This window comes from Hippoglossus hippoglossus, chromosome 18 (assembly GCF_009819705.1).
Source record: "Hippoglossus hippoglossus isolate fHipHip1 chromosome 18, fHipHip1.pri, whole genome shotgun sequence".
NCBI classification, from domain to species: domain Eukaryota; kingdom Metazoa; phylum Chordata; class Actinopteri; order Pleuronectiformes; family Pleuronectidae; genus Hippoglossus; species Hippoglossus hippoglossus.
In genome coordinates, this window is record NC_047168.1 from 5,905,865 (window position 1) to 5,922,787 (window position 16,923).

The 16,923-nt window shown below is 40.3% G+C and overlaps 2 protein-coding genes and 2 non-coding genes across 11 annotated transcripts in view; 2 read left to right on the top strand and 2 right to left on the bottom strand.

The window, feature by feature from the left end:
• kdm6ba (lysine (K)-specific demethylase 6B, a) overlaps positions 1 to 2,895 on the top strand; it is an 89,807-nt gene extending 86,912 nt beyond the window's left edge. For 6 of the 7 annotated variants that reach the window (XM_034569402.1, XM_034569397.1, XM_034569401.1 and 3 more), the window contains 3 exons: positions 186 to 312; positions 957 to 1,127; positions 1,250 to 2,411. In XM_034569402.1, the coding sequence (XP_034425293.1) occupies positions 186 to 312; positions 957 to 1,127; positions 1,250 to 1,276 (325 nt within the window). In that variant the 3' untranslated portion in view covers positions 1,277 to 2,411. Of the gene's footprint in view, positions 1 to 185; positions 313 to 956; positions 1,128 to 1,249 lie in introns of all 7 variants that reach the window. The other variant, XM_034569400.1, reaches the window with a different exon arrangement.
• Positions 2,896 to 6,355: 3,460 nt separating this feature from the next.
• On the top strand, positions 6,356 to 15,992 carry tmem88b (transmembrane protein 88 b). 2 transcript variants are annotated; one of them, XM_034569404.1, is made up of 3 exons: positions 6,356 to 6,865; positions 8,713 to 9,117; positions 15,693 to 15,992. In XM_034569404.1, exons 2-3 carry the CDS (start codon positions 8,719 to 8,721, stop codon positions 15,975 to 15,977), a joined length of 684 nt encoding a protein of 227 aa, XP_034425295.1. In that variant the 5' UTR covers positions 6,356 to 6,865; positions 8,713 to 8,718; the 3' UTR covers positions 15,978 to 15,992. The 2 variants fall into 2 exon arrangements, with proteins under 2 accessions (XP_034425295.1, XP_034425294.1); XM_034569403.1 differs by lacking the exon at positions 15,693 to 15,992 and adding an exon at positions 11,832 to 12,570 and having other exon boundaries at positions 6,360 to 6,865.
• LOC117752293 lies at positions 13,452 to 13,615 on the bottom strand. Its single transcript, XR_004612033.1, has one exon. It is a non-coding gene; the product is annotated as a U1 spliceosomal RNA (small nuclear RNA).
• A 581-nt stretch (positions 15,993 to 16,573) lies between the features above and the next one.
• Positions 16,574 to 16,737, bottom strand: LOC117752304. The gene has a single exon (XR_004612044.1). It is a non-coding gene; the product is annotated as a U1 spliceosomal RNA (small nuclear RNA).
• Positions 16,738 to 16,923: the final 186 nt, after the last annotated feature.

The following is a 16,923-nucleotide window of genomic DNA, read 5'->3' on the forward strand; positions in this document are numbered from 1 at the left end:
GAATGCTCAGGGAATGTTTGAGAGCCTCATAAAATAAAAAAGTCCTGCTCTGAAAGACATGCTCTTGAATAAAGAAAGGAGCAAACCACTTAAAACATACTGATTGACGTAGGACACAGGAAAATCAAATGCACATTTGGAGCATTAATAGTTGATATAAATGTGTGTGTTTACCTTTTTGTCAGACACTGCCTGCTGCAGTCCATGAAGCAGATCCAGGTCCTGCGGGACCAACTGGTGGCTGATGGAAAGAAGATTTCTTATCAGAGTCGGGTCAAAGATGAGCCGGCCTACTACTGCAACGAATGTGATGTAAGTAGAAGTCAGTAACAACTAAGTGAAACTAAGACAGTGCTATAAAACCTACATTCACAAAAGGTACAGTTAACTGAAGGAAGTTTGAATTAACAGTCCATAATAAACCTGGCCAGGACTATTGGAGTCCCCTGCAATAAATCCTACACTGATAAACATACATTACTAAGATATTGAATGTATCTGTGTACATCATTAGTTATCACTATCTAATATATGTAATTTGTAACGAGAGTAAAAATGTTTGTTGTGCAAATAGGAAGATGTATTGCTTAATTTCTCTAAGATTTACTTTACAAACGAGTGGGTTTATTAATATGCCAATAAAGTTAAACTGGTGCAATTTAGTCTGGTCTACTTCTTTATGTACATATCTATTTCTTATAAAAACTGTTAAGATATCTGAGGTCTAAGTTTTACAGTGCATACAACAGCACAGCTTGGGATAAATATTACATTAAATAATGAAATTAGATGGTTCAAATATTTATGCTACGTTTCTAACATGATTACCCTGGTAGGATTCATCGCAGAGACTTGATGTCATAGTATTTAGTTCGGTGTTAAATAATCCGGTTTAGTGTTTTTTGAAAGTAAAAACATTTCCTCTCTCTGACTAACTGTGTTCTCCTCTGCCACAGCTGGAGGTGTTCGATCTGTTGTTTGTGACAAGTGAGACCAGCAACAGGAAATCGTACGTGGTTCACTGTGAGGACTGCGCACGTACGCGTAGCCCCAACCTGACCAACGTGGTGGTGCTGGAGCAGTACCGCATAGAGGAGCTCATGAGCACCTACGACTCCTTCAACCTGGTGAGTCAACACTCACCTCTGTCACTGCAGCTTTCTACCTGGAGTAAAAACAACTGTCAGTTATTCTACATTTATTCCATTATTAGCAAATTAATCCTGGGTTGTGTTTCTCATCTTACCAGGCCGCCGCCTCCTCCTCCTCCCGGTGACAGAGCTCCCCTCCTGCACCTCCTCAGCCATAACCAAAACTCCTGCAAGCCAGGACAAAAGACACAGTTTCACTTTGGGTTTCAACTTGACCATTCATTATTTAAGATCATTTTTGCTACTACTGCTAAGACTTGCCGAACAGCCAGTTGAATACGTTTACTCATCATTACTGTTTACAAAAAGAAATACCAAGCCGCCAATAGAATACCCGTTTACTCTCAGATGGTGCTTTGAAACAGGAACCCTGGCAACAGTGAAGCTGAGACCCAGGGGGCAGTCGGTGCTGCCATTGAACAAACTGTGGAGGATGGTTTCAATGGTGCGTTTCTGTCAGTACCAGAAATAACTTTTTCTGTTGTCGTCGTCTTGAATACTGAAATTTGTACAAGCTGTTTGCAATTTTTGTGTGAGGTGCTGTCTTTTTTTAAAATAATTTATTGTTTTGTTTTTCTAAACTAGATCAGCCTAGATATATACCACATTGGCCTTGTATTTAGAAAAGAGACAAAATAAAAAATACTAATAAGAGATATGAACATTTTTCTAAAGCATTAAGAATTTTAAAAAATACAATTGTTTGGAATGCTTCAAAACATACGGGTTTCAACGACTTTGGTTGTTTTGGGGGGGGATTTCTTTTTTGTTCTTCAGATTCTTGTATGTGTTGTAAATCTTGTGTTTTTACCAATTCTACTTTTCTTTCCTCTGGAGATTAATAGTCAGTTGTCACACATCATCAGGTCTTTGTGTTCATTTTTTTCAATCTCTGTATGAACTCTTGATCTCTTTTAAAAAGAAAGGAAAAATCATTGTCATCTGGTGTTTGTGTGTTGTACCTCTGATTGTTTTGTTCCGATATGCAGACTTAGTATTTGCCTGGATTTTTTTCTTCTTTTTGGCATTGTACGTTTAATTTAAAAAATTTCCTCTATTTATTGGATATCAATGTTCTCCCTTTTTTAATAGGGGTTGTACAAGTTTGCGATTTCTTTTCCTATATTTTTTATGGTGACTGATTGCTCTGTAAGAACTGAAATGTGGGGGTCGTGTGTGATCGGGAGCGGAGGCTGCTGTTTCTTTGGTGCTCGCCTCCCGACTCCTGTCTTTTTTTCCTGATATATATTAAATGATATCTTTATCTTGAATATAACACCACCTTTCCTGTAGACGATAGGCACACTGCTCACGTAGAGAAGATGACTAATGGAATGCTGTGTTTGTATGCTCATTAAGGAGAAAAAACAAAACGACTTTTTCCAAAGTGGTTTGAGAAGCGGTAATTTTTTTATTAAGTAGGGGGCTTTTAGACGAGATTTTAATGATTTTATGATATCTGTTAAATATGATAACGGGATAGATGGTGCTAAATGTTCTCTTTGAACAACATTTTTTTCTGTTTGTCTTCTTAAAATGAGAATTCTATTTTTCCTGTTGCAATATTACCTTAACCTTTTCCTTCTCTTTGTGGTCATTTATTTATAACTGCACTGTTTAGAGAATCCACACAGACATACTTGCAGACACACACACCAAACTGAGCCAGACATGTCTTAAACACTTGTGAATTTGTGTGACATTACTATGACTATTAATAAACGCTTTTTGATAAATCCAGAAGCGATCTGATTTCTTCTCACATCTCATCAGCCGCGAACGTTACAACCTCAGTCAGCATCAGAGACACAAAAATAAACAAAGACGAACCAACCAGCATCGAAGTTGGACTGAACTCAACTCCCTTATTGTCATCACTGTAAATCAAGGACAAAACAAATATGCAACTGTACAGCAAATTCTCTCTCTCAGATCTTACTCTACTGCACATGACCTCAGCAGCCAGCTCACAGCCTTCCAATGCTACAACAAGTCATATCCCTCAGACGTGACAGATGTTTGGCACCGTTTTCAATCATATCCTCACACCTGAGCTTGCTATTGTTAGAGAAGCATGTGAGAAAAGTTCAAGTCGATAGAAAAGTTTCCATTTGGACATCAGCATCAAGGGTAAACGAAAGGAGGAGGTTGTACAAGCGGCCGAACTTCACAGATGGCTGAGCAGGAAATCGCAGGGAGTAGTAACCAGACAGCCCAGACTCAAGTTTCCCTCATGATCACTCGAATTAGAATCAAACACTTTGAACCTTACACGCAGATTCCTAATGCTTGTTTTTCAATTATAACAAACATTAACTCGCCACTGTATCTTGTAATTGATTTTACTTCACTGCCTGTATGCAAGTGAAAGAGTTATTCTGTATAATTATAAGTGCTTTATCATTTGAGAATAATCTTAAATGTTGGGCACCAGAAAGCTGTTTCTTGTATATTTCTAAGTTCTGTCTTGATAGCGGTTATTAAGCCTGGTTGTATATAAACTTTCAGTGTTCAAGCAAAGTGACAGGTCGGATTGTCCTGAGGTCAAGTTGGGGGCCATGAGAGGGACAGAGGAATAGCGGGCTAACTAAAGGAAATCCTGCTTCAAACCACACAGGAAGACCACCTCCATCCGGCTGTCTGTTCACCCTGCTGCAGTCAGGTGACACGAGAGGACGTGTGCTTTTCCCTCGCCAAAGAGAATACTTCAGTAGTCCAATCACAACAGCGTGGTGTAATCACGATGAAAAAAAACGTGTATTTATGCTGCTCTTGTAGAACTTGAGATGAAAGATTATGTACCAACTATTTCATCTGTAATCACAAGTTTCCCACAGGAGAGTCCTCGTGAACTCGTCTGTCAGCGGTGATATAGGACAACATACTAGTATAGCAGTTAGTCCCTCACTCTTTACTGTAAATATATCACATAATTGTTATTTTAATGCTGCATCTTGTTTTGAAATGATGGAACAATCTATGTTTAGTTTAAAAAAAAGAGGACTGCATTGAAGTAAATAAACAGTGAAGCTCAAAGCAGAGGAAAAAGGCTAGAAAACCAGGATCAGACAAGACTAATTATTGAACTTGCTCTGATCTTTTTCTCATCATTAACTGATTACCATCTTCCTCCATCTTTGTTCTGCTTTTCTAATCCTGTGTTCGACCAGTCTTTATCTGAGCCACATCTCCTGATAGTGAATATATGTTGTAAACAGAACAGAATGACGTCTCTATTCATAAAGTATCTCTCATGAAGCTGTCATGTGTTTATCTGACTTGACCTGATGTGTGACCTCTGATATAATATATCAACATCTAAACCAATGTGAAAGGGATGCATTAATTCTCAACCTCAGTCCGAAAACTGCTATGAATGTATGGCGTCCGAAAACTGATAAAAAAGTCATAGTATTGTATGGCGTCTGAAAACTGATAAAAAAGTCATAGTATTGTATGGTGTCCGAAAACTGATAAAAAAAAAGTCATAGTATTGTATGGCATCCGAAAACTGATAAGTCATAGTATTGTATGGCGTCCGACAACTGATAAAAAAAAAGTCATAGTATTGTATGGTGTCCGAAAAACTGCTATAAATGTCATAGTATGTTATGGAGTCCGAAAACTGATAAAAAAGTCAGTATTGTATGGCGTCTGAAAACTGATAAAAAAGTCATAGTATTGTATGGCGTCTGAAAACTGATAAAAAAGTCATAGTATTATTGTATGGCGTCCGAAAAACTGCTATAAATGTCATAGTATTGTATGGCGTCTGAAAACTGATAAAAATGTCACGGTATAGTAACGCGTCCGAAAACTGATAAAAACGCCATAGTATTGTATCGTATCCGAAAAACTGATAAAAAAAACGTCATAGTATAGTATGGCGTCGGAAAACTCATTAAAATGTCTTTAAATTTGGTACAAACTTTCACTTGGACTCAAAGTGGACTGATTCGATTTTGACGGCTGTAGGTCAAAGGTCAAAGAGTGACCTGAAGTTACTGTGAATGTGACATATTAGGACGGCCATATGGGAATTTCATTACATCTCCCACAAATCACTTGGACTCACTGATAAATTGATTAGATTTCAGTAGTCAAAGGTCAAGGTGGCTTCAAATATTTCTGGCCTCTTGAATGTGATATCTTAAGACTGCTTAAGGGAATTTCTTCAACTTCAACTCAAAGATAAAGTGATTATGTTTCAGTGACCTTTATAGGAATCTGGAAAAGAGTGTGTAGAAATATATACACAGAACTGCACTGGTTGGCGGATGCATACAACCGCATACAAGTGCAGCAATTCTAGTTTTACAACACTTAAATTCTATAAAATGTGGTTAACCCAAGATAACAAATGTTGGATAAGTAACAAGGAAGTAAACACACACTTAAACATTCTGTGTTCCTTAGCATTACCTTTCAGAAAAAAAAGGTACTAAAAACAGCTTTGTCTGTTAGGGGATATAACTTTCACACCACAAGTGGAGGAGGAGCCAACATAAAGAAGAGTGTTAAAGGTGGATTCAATTGATGTCATAGACTGCTTCTTTTGCGATTGTCGTAGACAGGATAAATAATCTCTGGTCTGACAAATAGTGAAAAGGTAGAATATCTTCGACAAGGTGCCAGGTACCGGTTTAGTTCAAAAATGTGCTACTGCCTCTCTTCTGTTGATACAGTTATTTTAAATTGAGTCATATTATATTTGTCCTGTTTGAATATTGGCAAAGTGTTAAATGAATAAGCTTAACTTTTGGACACATACAACCAAATAAAACCACCAGAATAAATCTGCTATATTTTGATATTCCAGATAATTAATATCTGGGTCACGTCATTATGGTCTGAAACAAAGCTTAACCTACTATTTTGTTCAGCACAGTGCTATCTTTTCTCTACTACTCTTAACACACACAAAGTCTGTCTCTGCTGCCCTTCCCCCCCGTTTTCTGCTCTCCTGAACCTCAACTTATCAGGCAAGCCGCCTCACTCTGACCCCCAACATGCAACACCCAGCCCCCACTGCAACAGGCACAGGGTAAAGGGGGGGTATAACTTGTCTTGGATATGACTGGTGGAATACATGTGCTGAGAGGAGTTGTTGGAGAAAGGCCGGGGGGCTGATAAGCCTTGTGGGTGGAGAGAAAGTGGGATGGATGAAGGGAGCGTGGGAGGAGGGAGGGAAAGAGAGAGAGCACTGTGGACACAATTAGATGGAGGGGGGTAAAAGGAGGAGGGTAGACAGAGAAGTTTGACATACTTAAGACAAAGGCCACAGAAATTGCAAGTAGACTTGTTGTCAGTAGACGAGGAAGGGGCATCTACGTGCTACGACTTCATCACCAAAGAAGAGGAATTTGATGCTGCATGTGGAAAAAAAACTGACACTATCAGTTCCACTGACAACTCTGGATAGTGGCGAGAAGAAGCAGCAGGAGAGCAGACTGTGGGAAGCCAACATACCAGCATACCACCACTAAAAAGATAAGGCTGCAAAAACACTCTTAACTTCACACAAGGAAAGGAGGGAAAAGTAACCCCGTTTCTGCTGAGGCAGAGGAGTCAAGAGTTTTAGGAATAAAAGGAAAAGTACGAGAGCTTTATTGAAGTGTAAGAGGAAAACAGAAGTGGTCTCAAGAAGAAGTAAGAAAAGCAGCAGCAACCTGGAGGAGGAACAGCAACAGGTCCACCGGGCCCTACAACACAATGTGAGTACAAGAGCTGCTGCATCACTCACATTTAAATATTATTCTGACTGAATAAGCCATAAGAGATTATGTACTTCTGATGTTCACCATGAATGAATGAAACACACAAACACTGCTCTGTAGTTATTACACACGGTGAAAACACAATAAAGACACATGGCTTATTTCAAAAGAGAAACTTTGAATTAATTACTGCAGCTGCTTTGTCCCAGACAACAGAGCTAAACAACGATGGACCAATAGGAATCTATTATCCGAGCCAAATAACACTTGCCTTCATGTACATGAAGGCATGCATACCATTACAGATGAATTACGAATCAAGATGTATTAGGTGACCACATACCACCATGTTGTGACAACATTCACTTCATTGCACCTTTCCGCATTCAAAATTGCTTAATGTGGATCAGATGATGACATGAAGTGTTATATTTTAAAAAACAATAATGGGAACAGTGAGTAAAATGGGTGGAGCACCTGAATGTATTTTCAGTAAGGGTCCCAATGAGTCATCTCTCACGCTTAGACCTTTCCTGCTGGTCTTTCCTGTGTGACCTTCCACCTCACAATAACACTTTGGACAACAATGGGAGACGCACAAAGATAAACAACATTAAACCACGCAAGGCAGCATCATAAATTATGTCTTTCACCGTCACTGCCAATATCCAGTGAGTGTAAACCGTTAATGAGTTACTCAGAGATGTCCCCTGTCTCGCTGGGGCACCACTGTCTCCTGACCTTTGGGAAATGAGGATATCCCGTCCCACTCACAGCTGTGTACCACATTCAGCAGGGTCCAACAGTCTCAGACCAAAGTGAATGGAATGTGAAATTAGCAACCATAAAAGTTTAATAACACAAACAGAGAGAATGTTAACTGATAAAACAAGGGGTAAGTTAAGAAGCCAGGGCTGTGCCATAGTCCCCTCATGTTTTGAATACTTTATTGTTATGAGGCCAATACATATTGATGAATTGATCATGGTGAATGGTGGATATAGCATTTTTCTGGTCTTGAAAAGCTTTTTATAGTGCAGTTTTGCCATTCACCCATTTCACACACACACACACACATTCATACAGTGCATCTCTGTGCATCCCTTTCTCTATCCCACATCACGCACACACTGTGGGCACACAGGGGCAATTTGGGGTTCAGTATCTTGCCCAAGGACACTTTCGGCATTAGAAAGAGGGGAGACTGATATCGAACTGCCAACCTTCTGGGTTGTGAACCTTTTTTTACATGTTGTTTTACAGTAAAGAACAGACAAACAAACACTAATCTATTAAGTTGATGTATCAAGGCAGTACAATTTCTGCATCATATAACTATATTTTAATTATATTCTGATGTGAGCAAAGGTGCCGCTTGAACTTTAAAATCATCTGTACCTAATTTAATATGCTGGTACGACAACACAAACAAATAGTGCATATGTGGACAACACCCACTTGAACACAAACAGACTGATGTCCCTTAGCCTTCATCTCTCTTCTGCATTATCTACATAAAGCAATTATTTGCCCCTTTCTGACGAATCAGATCCGATAATCTTCACCTCCCAGAAGACATCGCACAGGGCAGATACAAACTCTCAGTGAACTTGAAGCCTTTGAAGGGTCAAATTTGTTTGGGTTCAAAAGTGCTGCCACAGTCACACTATGATCCATTTTCTTCAGATGTGTTTTCTCCAAATAGTCAAACACACTCATCTGGATTGATCACACAGTTTCTACACATTTGCTCTGTTTACCTGGTCACAGATTTTGATAAATTAAAATAATAAAAATGTCCATCTCTTATCACTGATGCATTAACTGTATCTTTCTGCCCACAGTTCACTATGAGTATGGGTGATACTCTAGAGAAGGGGGCCCACCATCAGACCTTGGACCTGTCAGAGGAACTGCCGCCTCATCACCACCATCATCACACCAACCACCACCACCATCTGCACCACTCTAACTCTCTGGCCTCCACCACTGCTGTGGGTGGAGGCAGAGAAACACCTTCACGTGTGGTCGTACCTCCTCCGTATTCTGCAGCAGAATGTGGTGGTGGGGGCAGTGAAGCTCCTCTGGAGTTAAGGGGGTCCCTGGACTGCTGGGCCTGCTCCGTACTGGTAACAGCTCAGAATCTGCTGATTGCTGCGATCAATGCCTGCCTCGCTGGACTGGTGTTTGGCACCATCCTGACGCCAGCCATCGTCATGGTGGTGTTTGGCTTCCTTTGCCACTCTACAGTAAGTAAGGGGAAGACAGGGGAGAGGGTGGATGAGGGTGTGTGAGCAGGCTATGCATGTCGAAGGTTTTTGATTTTTAATTTCGGTGTAGATGCTCTTTTTCTGCAAGACTCTGCCTCAGACTCGACTAAAACTGGCCAGTTGATCTTGCTATCAGAAAATATTGAAAAGCCTTAATTTAACTAGCAGCGAAGGAAATATACATCATCATCCAGCAGACATTCAAAAGCAGCACAGTGCTCTCTACTGAGAGGGAGAGTTAGTTAGACTAAATGCTAACGCATACACTTGCTCCATCTAAACAAATGATGAGTGGAATGAGAGATAGCCACATCCATCTTTTTATGATCGACATGAAAGTCTTAATCTCACAACTTTGATCCAAAGGTTTGAAATAGTTCTGCCTGGGGCTGAGGGTGGGGTTTGGCTCCATCAGTGAGAGGTTTCATAATCAGATAAGTTTGAGGTTTTCTCAGATGTTGAGAGATGGATGAACTGCAGGGAGGCAAGGGGTCAGGAGTCTAGGGAGCCAAATTTTTAAGACTGCTAGGTAGTTAGCTTGGGATTAAAGAACTATGAAATATGAAAGTACATAGATGTGTCATAAGAACAAGAGAAAAATATACTGTATGTAGCATACCTGCTAAATGTAAATGTAAACAAATCAAACTACTGCTCCTCTGAGCAAGTAAGCATTATACTGGACTACCCCAAGAAGTCATGATGGTTTAGAGAGTTTTAATGCATACCAATGGCATTTCTGTTGGCTGAGGACCTCCTTAATGACCGGAGAGATCAGGATTCTCTCTGTTCTCCTGCCCTCACAGTTAGACCTCATGTGACAGCAGCTTAGAGGGGGATTAACCAGGACCTGGGAGCATCGAGAAAGGGGGAGAAATCCAAAGGAGAAAAATAGGGTGAGAAGAAGAAGTTGAGAAAGAAACAAGGGTTAAGTATTTCGGGATCTTTAACTTGAGCAGGCTACACTTTCAACATATTTGAGGAACTTTAGTAAAGAAACACACACAACACAATACTCCACAAGCAAAAACACTCTTATGGCCTCTCACGGTAAAAACCTGGCTCAGCTCTAGAGCCATACACGAGGCCTCACCAAGAACAAACAAACATGGGCATACTTGTGCGAGTCTGATCTATTACAACTTACAAAGCTGCCCTGCACTCTCCTTTTACCCTGTATTTTTTCTAAGCCATGTACTACAGTTTAAACCATCTCTTACTTGCTTACTCCGTCCCTCACTCCAACCTCCGGCTGGTATTTCTTTCTGGCCAGCATGCATTTCTATTAGGACAGCATGCAAAAAAGTGTGCAACTACCAAGATCTGGAAATCACCACTCAGATTTTTTCACAACTGAGATTCCTGTAAACTAATAATTATTCTAAACTAACTCAATTTTCTAAATATTTATGAATCAAACCATCACTTTGACCTACCTTATTGAATATTGATATTAGCGATCTGGGATTTTCTGAGATACATGAGCTATTATCAGCTTAGCTATTGTCTTGTCAACATGCACTCTACTATAATAAATACTCTTCTCCCTCCAGAGCTCGCTCGGTCCTGCAAACCTTTTTTACTCCCTGCATTTTCCTCATGCATTTAAATGTTCACTTCATCCTTCATGGGCCGATAAGATGAACCAGGCCTGCTGTCTCCCATTCCTCCCTCCCACTCAAATCCTGACCCCTTCACCTCTTCTTCTCCCACTCCCCCACTGATGCTGCTCAGCAACAAGTACTCTGACGGTGCTTTGACTTATACTGATCAGCAGCTTTGAATCTACTTGACAGAGTGATGGAAATGATGCTGTTTTTAAACAAGTGGCTAAAATAGTGTTATTTCTTGACAAAAGTTATATTTAGTGTGCTACGGATTTAGATCATTCATATGTGAGAAAGACTCACGACAACCATCTGGTGTCTGTCCACACTTCATACACACATACCACACAGTGCACATCATCTCCTGTCTTTATCCGTTATTCCCAGCACTTCACACAAGTGTTGAAATATTTGATGCTCTCTATATGAAAACGTAACAAAAAAAATTCTGCATTTGCAAAATGTGTAATTCAAATATTGTGAACCTTGACTGACGTGATAAATTTGATTAATGTATTACTGACAACAAAATATTTCTCCTGTAGAAGTACACAAACACCATCTCTAGCCTGCATTACTGCTTTATAATTTCTGTATTACAATGTCTATAATGTTATAATTTAGGAGTTCTCTCTCAAAGTTGGGGTTTCATTGTTGCATCATCATATTGTGTATGCTGCTGTAGTTTCATTAAGACACTGAGTCCCTGCCACTTGTGGGCTGAGTTACTCTGAAGCTGCACCTGATCTTCAACCTCGCACTGAAAGCAAAATAAGTTTAATCAAATTCCAAATACAAGCTGATAAAACATTTCAAATCACAAAAAGGCTTGTGATTTAATTTGATACATGGATGAGTAAAATTAATTTCAGTAAGCAAGATCTTTACTAGCAGAATGGAGGATTAAACTGTAAGTGTGAATGTGTGCAACTGTGAGAGTGGAGCTTTCTTGAAAATGTATCAGTGTCAGTGAAGCTGCCCTGGTCAAATAAAGGTTAAAAGAGGTTGACATGGGTGACACACTGACAGACTGACCTCATCAACAACCTTTTGCCGTGTCATTATGTCCTTCTGTTGTCTTTACAGGTCCGCCCTCATGGGACGACCCCCTACTGCACAGACCTGCTGACTGACGGAGGCTGTGTGGCTCTACTGGTGGTGGGCTTCCTCTTGGTGACCCCTCTGCTGGTCTTGGCACTGGCTGCATACTGTCGCCTGGCCCGACACCTCCAGCTGGGCCTGTGCTTCATCCCGTACAGCCGGGCCGTGTACAAGAACCTGCCAGCCACGCGACACCGCGGCCTGTGCACCGGCTGCTGCGGTGGCCGAGATGGAGCTGAGAGTAGTGGGAAGGGGAAAGTGTGGGTGTGAGAAATGGCAGAGAAAGATGAAAAAGACCATTAGATGAAGAATATGCAGGGACTGAACATAAGGACAGGGTGATGGAAGGGGGTTGTAGGGGATGAGTAGAAAAAGCAGGATATAACAAACTAAACATTCTGGAAGACAAGTTACATCGTTATAATTACTATTAACTCACTCCCATGCTTAAACACATTATTTACCAAGCAGAAAAAATATAGAGTGTAATAGCTATTTCAAAAATTTCAAGACAAAATAAATGGGTTATATTTATAGGAAAATATTCAGATGTGCGTCACAAAATCTGACTGTCAAGGCAACACAAAGAGCTATAAACTTAACTTGTCATTATAAAACAATAAAGCATCTTATCAGACCTGCATGACATGAATGGGAAAAAAAAAAGAAAATTGTTGTATTGACACTAAACATTACTGTATCATCACATACATTTTATTATGAAACTGTGTCTAGCGTAGTTTTGTGTCAAGCAAACTATGAGTGCAATTTCTTGTATTATTTACTTGTTTTTTAAATAAAGTTTTTGGATTCAGCTGGGGTCTGTCCTGTAGTAATGGGTTGGGTCTACTTCTAGGAAAAGGGAGGTGTTATGTAAGAGTTTTCAGATTGACCTCAGTACCAGCCAACACCATTGTTGGCATTGTGACTACAGACGTAAAAAAAAAACAACTCACATTTCTGAGTGGCACACAAACTACACAGCTTTTCTACACAGTCACTTTTGCCAGAAAATGTCCCTGAAGAAAGTTGGGTCTGAAACCTAATTGGAATTTAGAAAATGCCTATAGGTGCAGCCACACAAGAGACTGAGCAGATACAACTTCTTATTGCGCGCTCAAGTGGTAAAAGAGTGGAATTACAGATGAGAATAAAACACTTTTCCCATTAAAATTAACATGTAAAGAATTAGGTAAATTTTGGCTGATACAAAGTTCCAATACAGCTGGACATTATAAGCTTGTGGTTTCTTTGTGACGTCATTCAAACACTCAATTTTTTTATGGCTCCGGCTGATCTGACAGTTGATCTTTGTTAGTGAAGCAGGTAAAAGTACAAAGAATAAGGTCCCTGGAGTCAGAAGTATTGAAAAATACAGACAGGCATTGAAATAAACACCAAGACACTCCATCTTCACATGAAATAATATTTATTTCTCAATTCAACGGAACAATACTTTGTATTAGAGAAATAAACTTAGCTTTTTCTTTCATATCCAATATATGTTGGGAGCAGCTGTCTAATACAGAACTGTGTTATACAGGACCTGTGAACGACTCTGATCTTCAGCATTCAATAGTTTTAATTTGATATTCAACATTTAATCAGGGGAGAGCGCGAACGCAGTCCCCCACTACCAGAAATTATGCAATCGAGATTCCCACATTTGGGGAATTCGCAGGGGTCAATACAGCCGAAGTGCAATGGCTATACCTCGCCCTGGGTGAACCACCTTCTTGATCATGGTATCTCCCTTGCCAGGTAAGTATGAGTTGTACACGGCTCGTGGGGCGAAGTGATTCAGCCAGACACTACTCAGGCTGATGGTTTCACGGAAATAAGCAACGTGGTAAACATCGATGATCGCACCGTTTAGATGTCAAGAGTCAGACGTAGAAATAAAAATAAAAAACATTAAAAACTAAACGTTTGATTTGAGCGTTTAGTGCTTTATTTTTCTCTCCCACAATGCTTTGCTGTATTGTTTTACAGTAGGGTCCAAAAGTGTGAGACCAATTCCCCGCTCAAGTGAAGGAGGAAGTGGTCTCAGAATTTTGGACTACACCGTACGCGTCACGTGGCACGCCACTACCGGAAACACTGTTTTCACATAAACATCTTCGTTCAGTGGCGCCATAAATAATTTAATATACAATCTCCACTTCTTATAACTACAAGATAAATAGTGGTGACGTTTCCAGTGACACTTTTACTTTAACCCGTCTACTATAAGAGAAACAACGTAAAGTGACGTAAACTAAGACAACACAACAGCAGCTGTGGCGCCTGCTGGTGGATGCACACAGTCATTACACCATTATTTAGAAGTGTGGAAGTCAAAATAATGTACAAATCCGCACAGGTTTTATAACAAGACACGTTCATTTCATGTTTTAACCGGAAACTAGTTGAGCATTCAGGGATTCATGATACAGAAATGTGAGAACTTGTGTTTCTATTACTCTTTGGTCTACAAGATGAGAAAAGTCGACCCACCGACTAACTATTGATGTTCTCCTCTGAATGAGGCTTTAATTCGCTGTCAACATTGACTCTTATTTTCTTACATGGCTAAAGAACATTACACAGCAGTTTTAACGTCAGTGTCTGATCAGCTACGAGATGCTAGGCTACAGCTAGCTCCCCTTTACAGTAGTTCCGGTTTGACAGGTCGCAGCGTCAATTAACGTCAATTAACGTCAAAACTCGTGTTTCCCTCGTCTTCAACCCTAACGACTTCAACACAACACGTAAACAGACACGAGTGAGACTAGTGTCACAGTCAATAAATGTTTCTGGAAGTTTTTCTTCTCACCTGAGAGTTGAGCGTCGACGTGCGCCATTAAAACATTCCTCCAAACCGCCCCCCCCAAAAAACATAAAACCTCTAACTTTGTCTCCAGCTCATGTTCACAGTCTTCCTCTGGTTGTAATCGATATATCCCTTAAAGGTTTTCAATAAAAACACTAAATAATCATTGAATCTACAGATATTAGCGGTAACACGCGGCCGCAAAACACAGAAACAAATGATTCGCCAATGACGTACAGGTGCGCAGCGCGGATGTGGAAATTACCCGGATGCAGATTCAACAACATACATTCACAACAACAAAAACAAAAATAAATAAAAATAAATAAAAATAATAATATATACACACGGTAATACCTGTAAGGAGATGAGATGAATAGATAAGATAATTTAAATGACATGTCTGTTGTTGAATCTGAGGTAACGAAATTAATGGGTAAAAATAATTGGTGAATTCAAATTTCAGGCAGCACTCCCCCACTGATGCTGCTCAGCAACAAGTACTCTGACGGTGCTTTGACTTATACTGATCAGCAGCTTTGAATCTACTTGACAGAGTGATGGAAATGATGCTGTTTTTCAACAAGTTGCTGAAACAGTGTTATATCTTGACAAAAGTTATGTTTAGTGTGCTACGGATTTAGAGCATTCATATGTGAGACAGAGTCACGACAACCATCTGGTGTCTGTCCACACTTCATACACACATACCACACAGTGCACATCATCTCCTGTCTTTATCTGTTAATCCCAGCACTGCACACAAGTATTGAAATGTTTGATGCTCTCTATATGAATACATGGATGAGTAAAATGAATTTCAGTGAGCAAGATCATTACTAGCAGAATGGAGGATTAAACTGTAAGTGTGAATGTGTGCAACTGTGCGAGTGGAGCATTCTTGAAAATGTATCAGTGTCAGTGAAGCTGCCCTGGTCAAATAATGGTTAAAAGAGACATGGGTGACACACTGACAGACTGACCTCATCAACAACCTTTTGCCGTGTCATTATGTCCTTCTGTTGTCTTTACAGGTCCGCCCTCATGGGACGACCCCCTACTGCTCAGACCTGCTGACTGACGGAGGCTGTGTGGCTCTACTGGTGGTGGGCTTCCTCTTGGTGACCCCTCTGCTGGTCTTGGCACTGGCTGCATACTGTGGCCTGGCCCGTCACCTCCAGCTGGGCCTGTGCTTCATCCCGTACAGCCGGGCCGTGTACAAGAACCTGCCAGCCACGCGGCACCGCGGCCTGGGTACCGGCTGCTGCGGTGGCCGAGATGGAGCTGAGAGTAGTGGGAAGGGAAAAGTGTGGGTGTGAGAGAAGGAAGAGAAAGATGAAAAAGACCATTAGATGAAGAATATGCAGGAACTGAACATAAGGACAGGGTGATGGAAGGGGATTGTAGGGGATGAGAAGCAAAAAGCAGGATATAACAAACTAAACATTCTGGAAGACAAGTTACATGTTATAATTACTATTAACTCCCTCCCATACTTAAAAACATTATTTACTGAGAAGAAAAAATATATAGAGTGTAATAGCTAATAAAAAATTTGAGTTGTGAACAGTTAGTCAAAGAGGAGTTTTTTATGGCTCCGGCTGATCTGACAGTTGATCTTTGTGAGTGAGGCAGGTAAAAGTACAAAGAATACGATCACAGGAGTCAGAAGGGTTAAATAATACAGACTGGCATTGAAATAAACTCCAAGACACTCCATCTTCACATGAAATCATTCTTATTTCTCAATTGAAAGGAACAATACTTTGTATTAGAGAAATAAACATAGCATTTTCTTTCTTATCCAATATATTTTTGGGAGCAGCTGTGTAAAACAAGACTGTGTTATACAGGACCTATGAACGACTCTGATCTTCAGCATTCAATAGTTTTAATTTGATATTCAACATTTAATCAGGGGAGAGCGCGAACGCAGTCCCCCACTACCAGAAATTATGCAATCGAGATTCCCACATTTGGGGAATTCGCAGGGGTCAATACAGCCGAAGTGCAATGGCTATACCTCGCCCTGGGTGAACCACCTTCTTGATCATGGTATCTCCCTTGCCAGGTAAGTATGAGTTGTACACGGCTCGTGGGGCGAAGTGATTCAGCCACACACTACTCAGACTGATGGTTGCACGGAAATAAGCAACGTGGTAAACATCGATGATCGCACCGTTTAGATGTCAAGAGTCCGTCGTAGAAATAAAAATAAAAAACATTCAAAACTAAACGTTTGATTTGAGCGTTTAGTGCAATCAT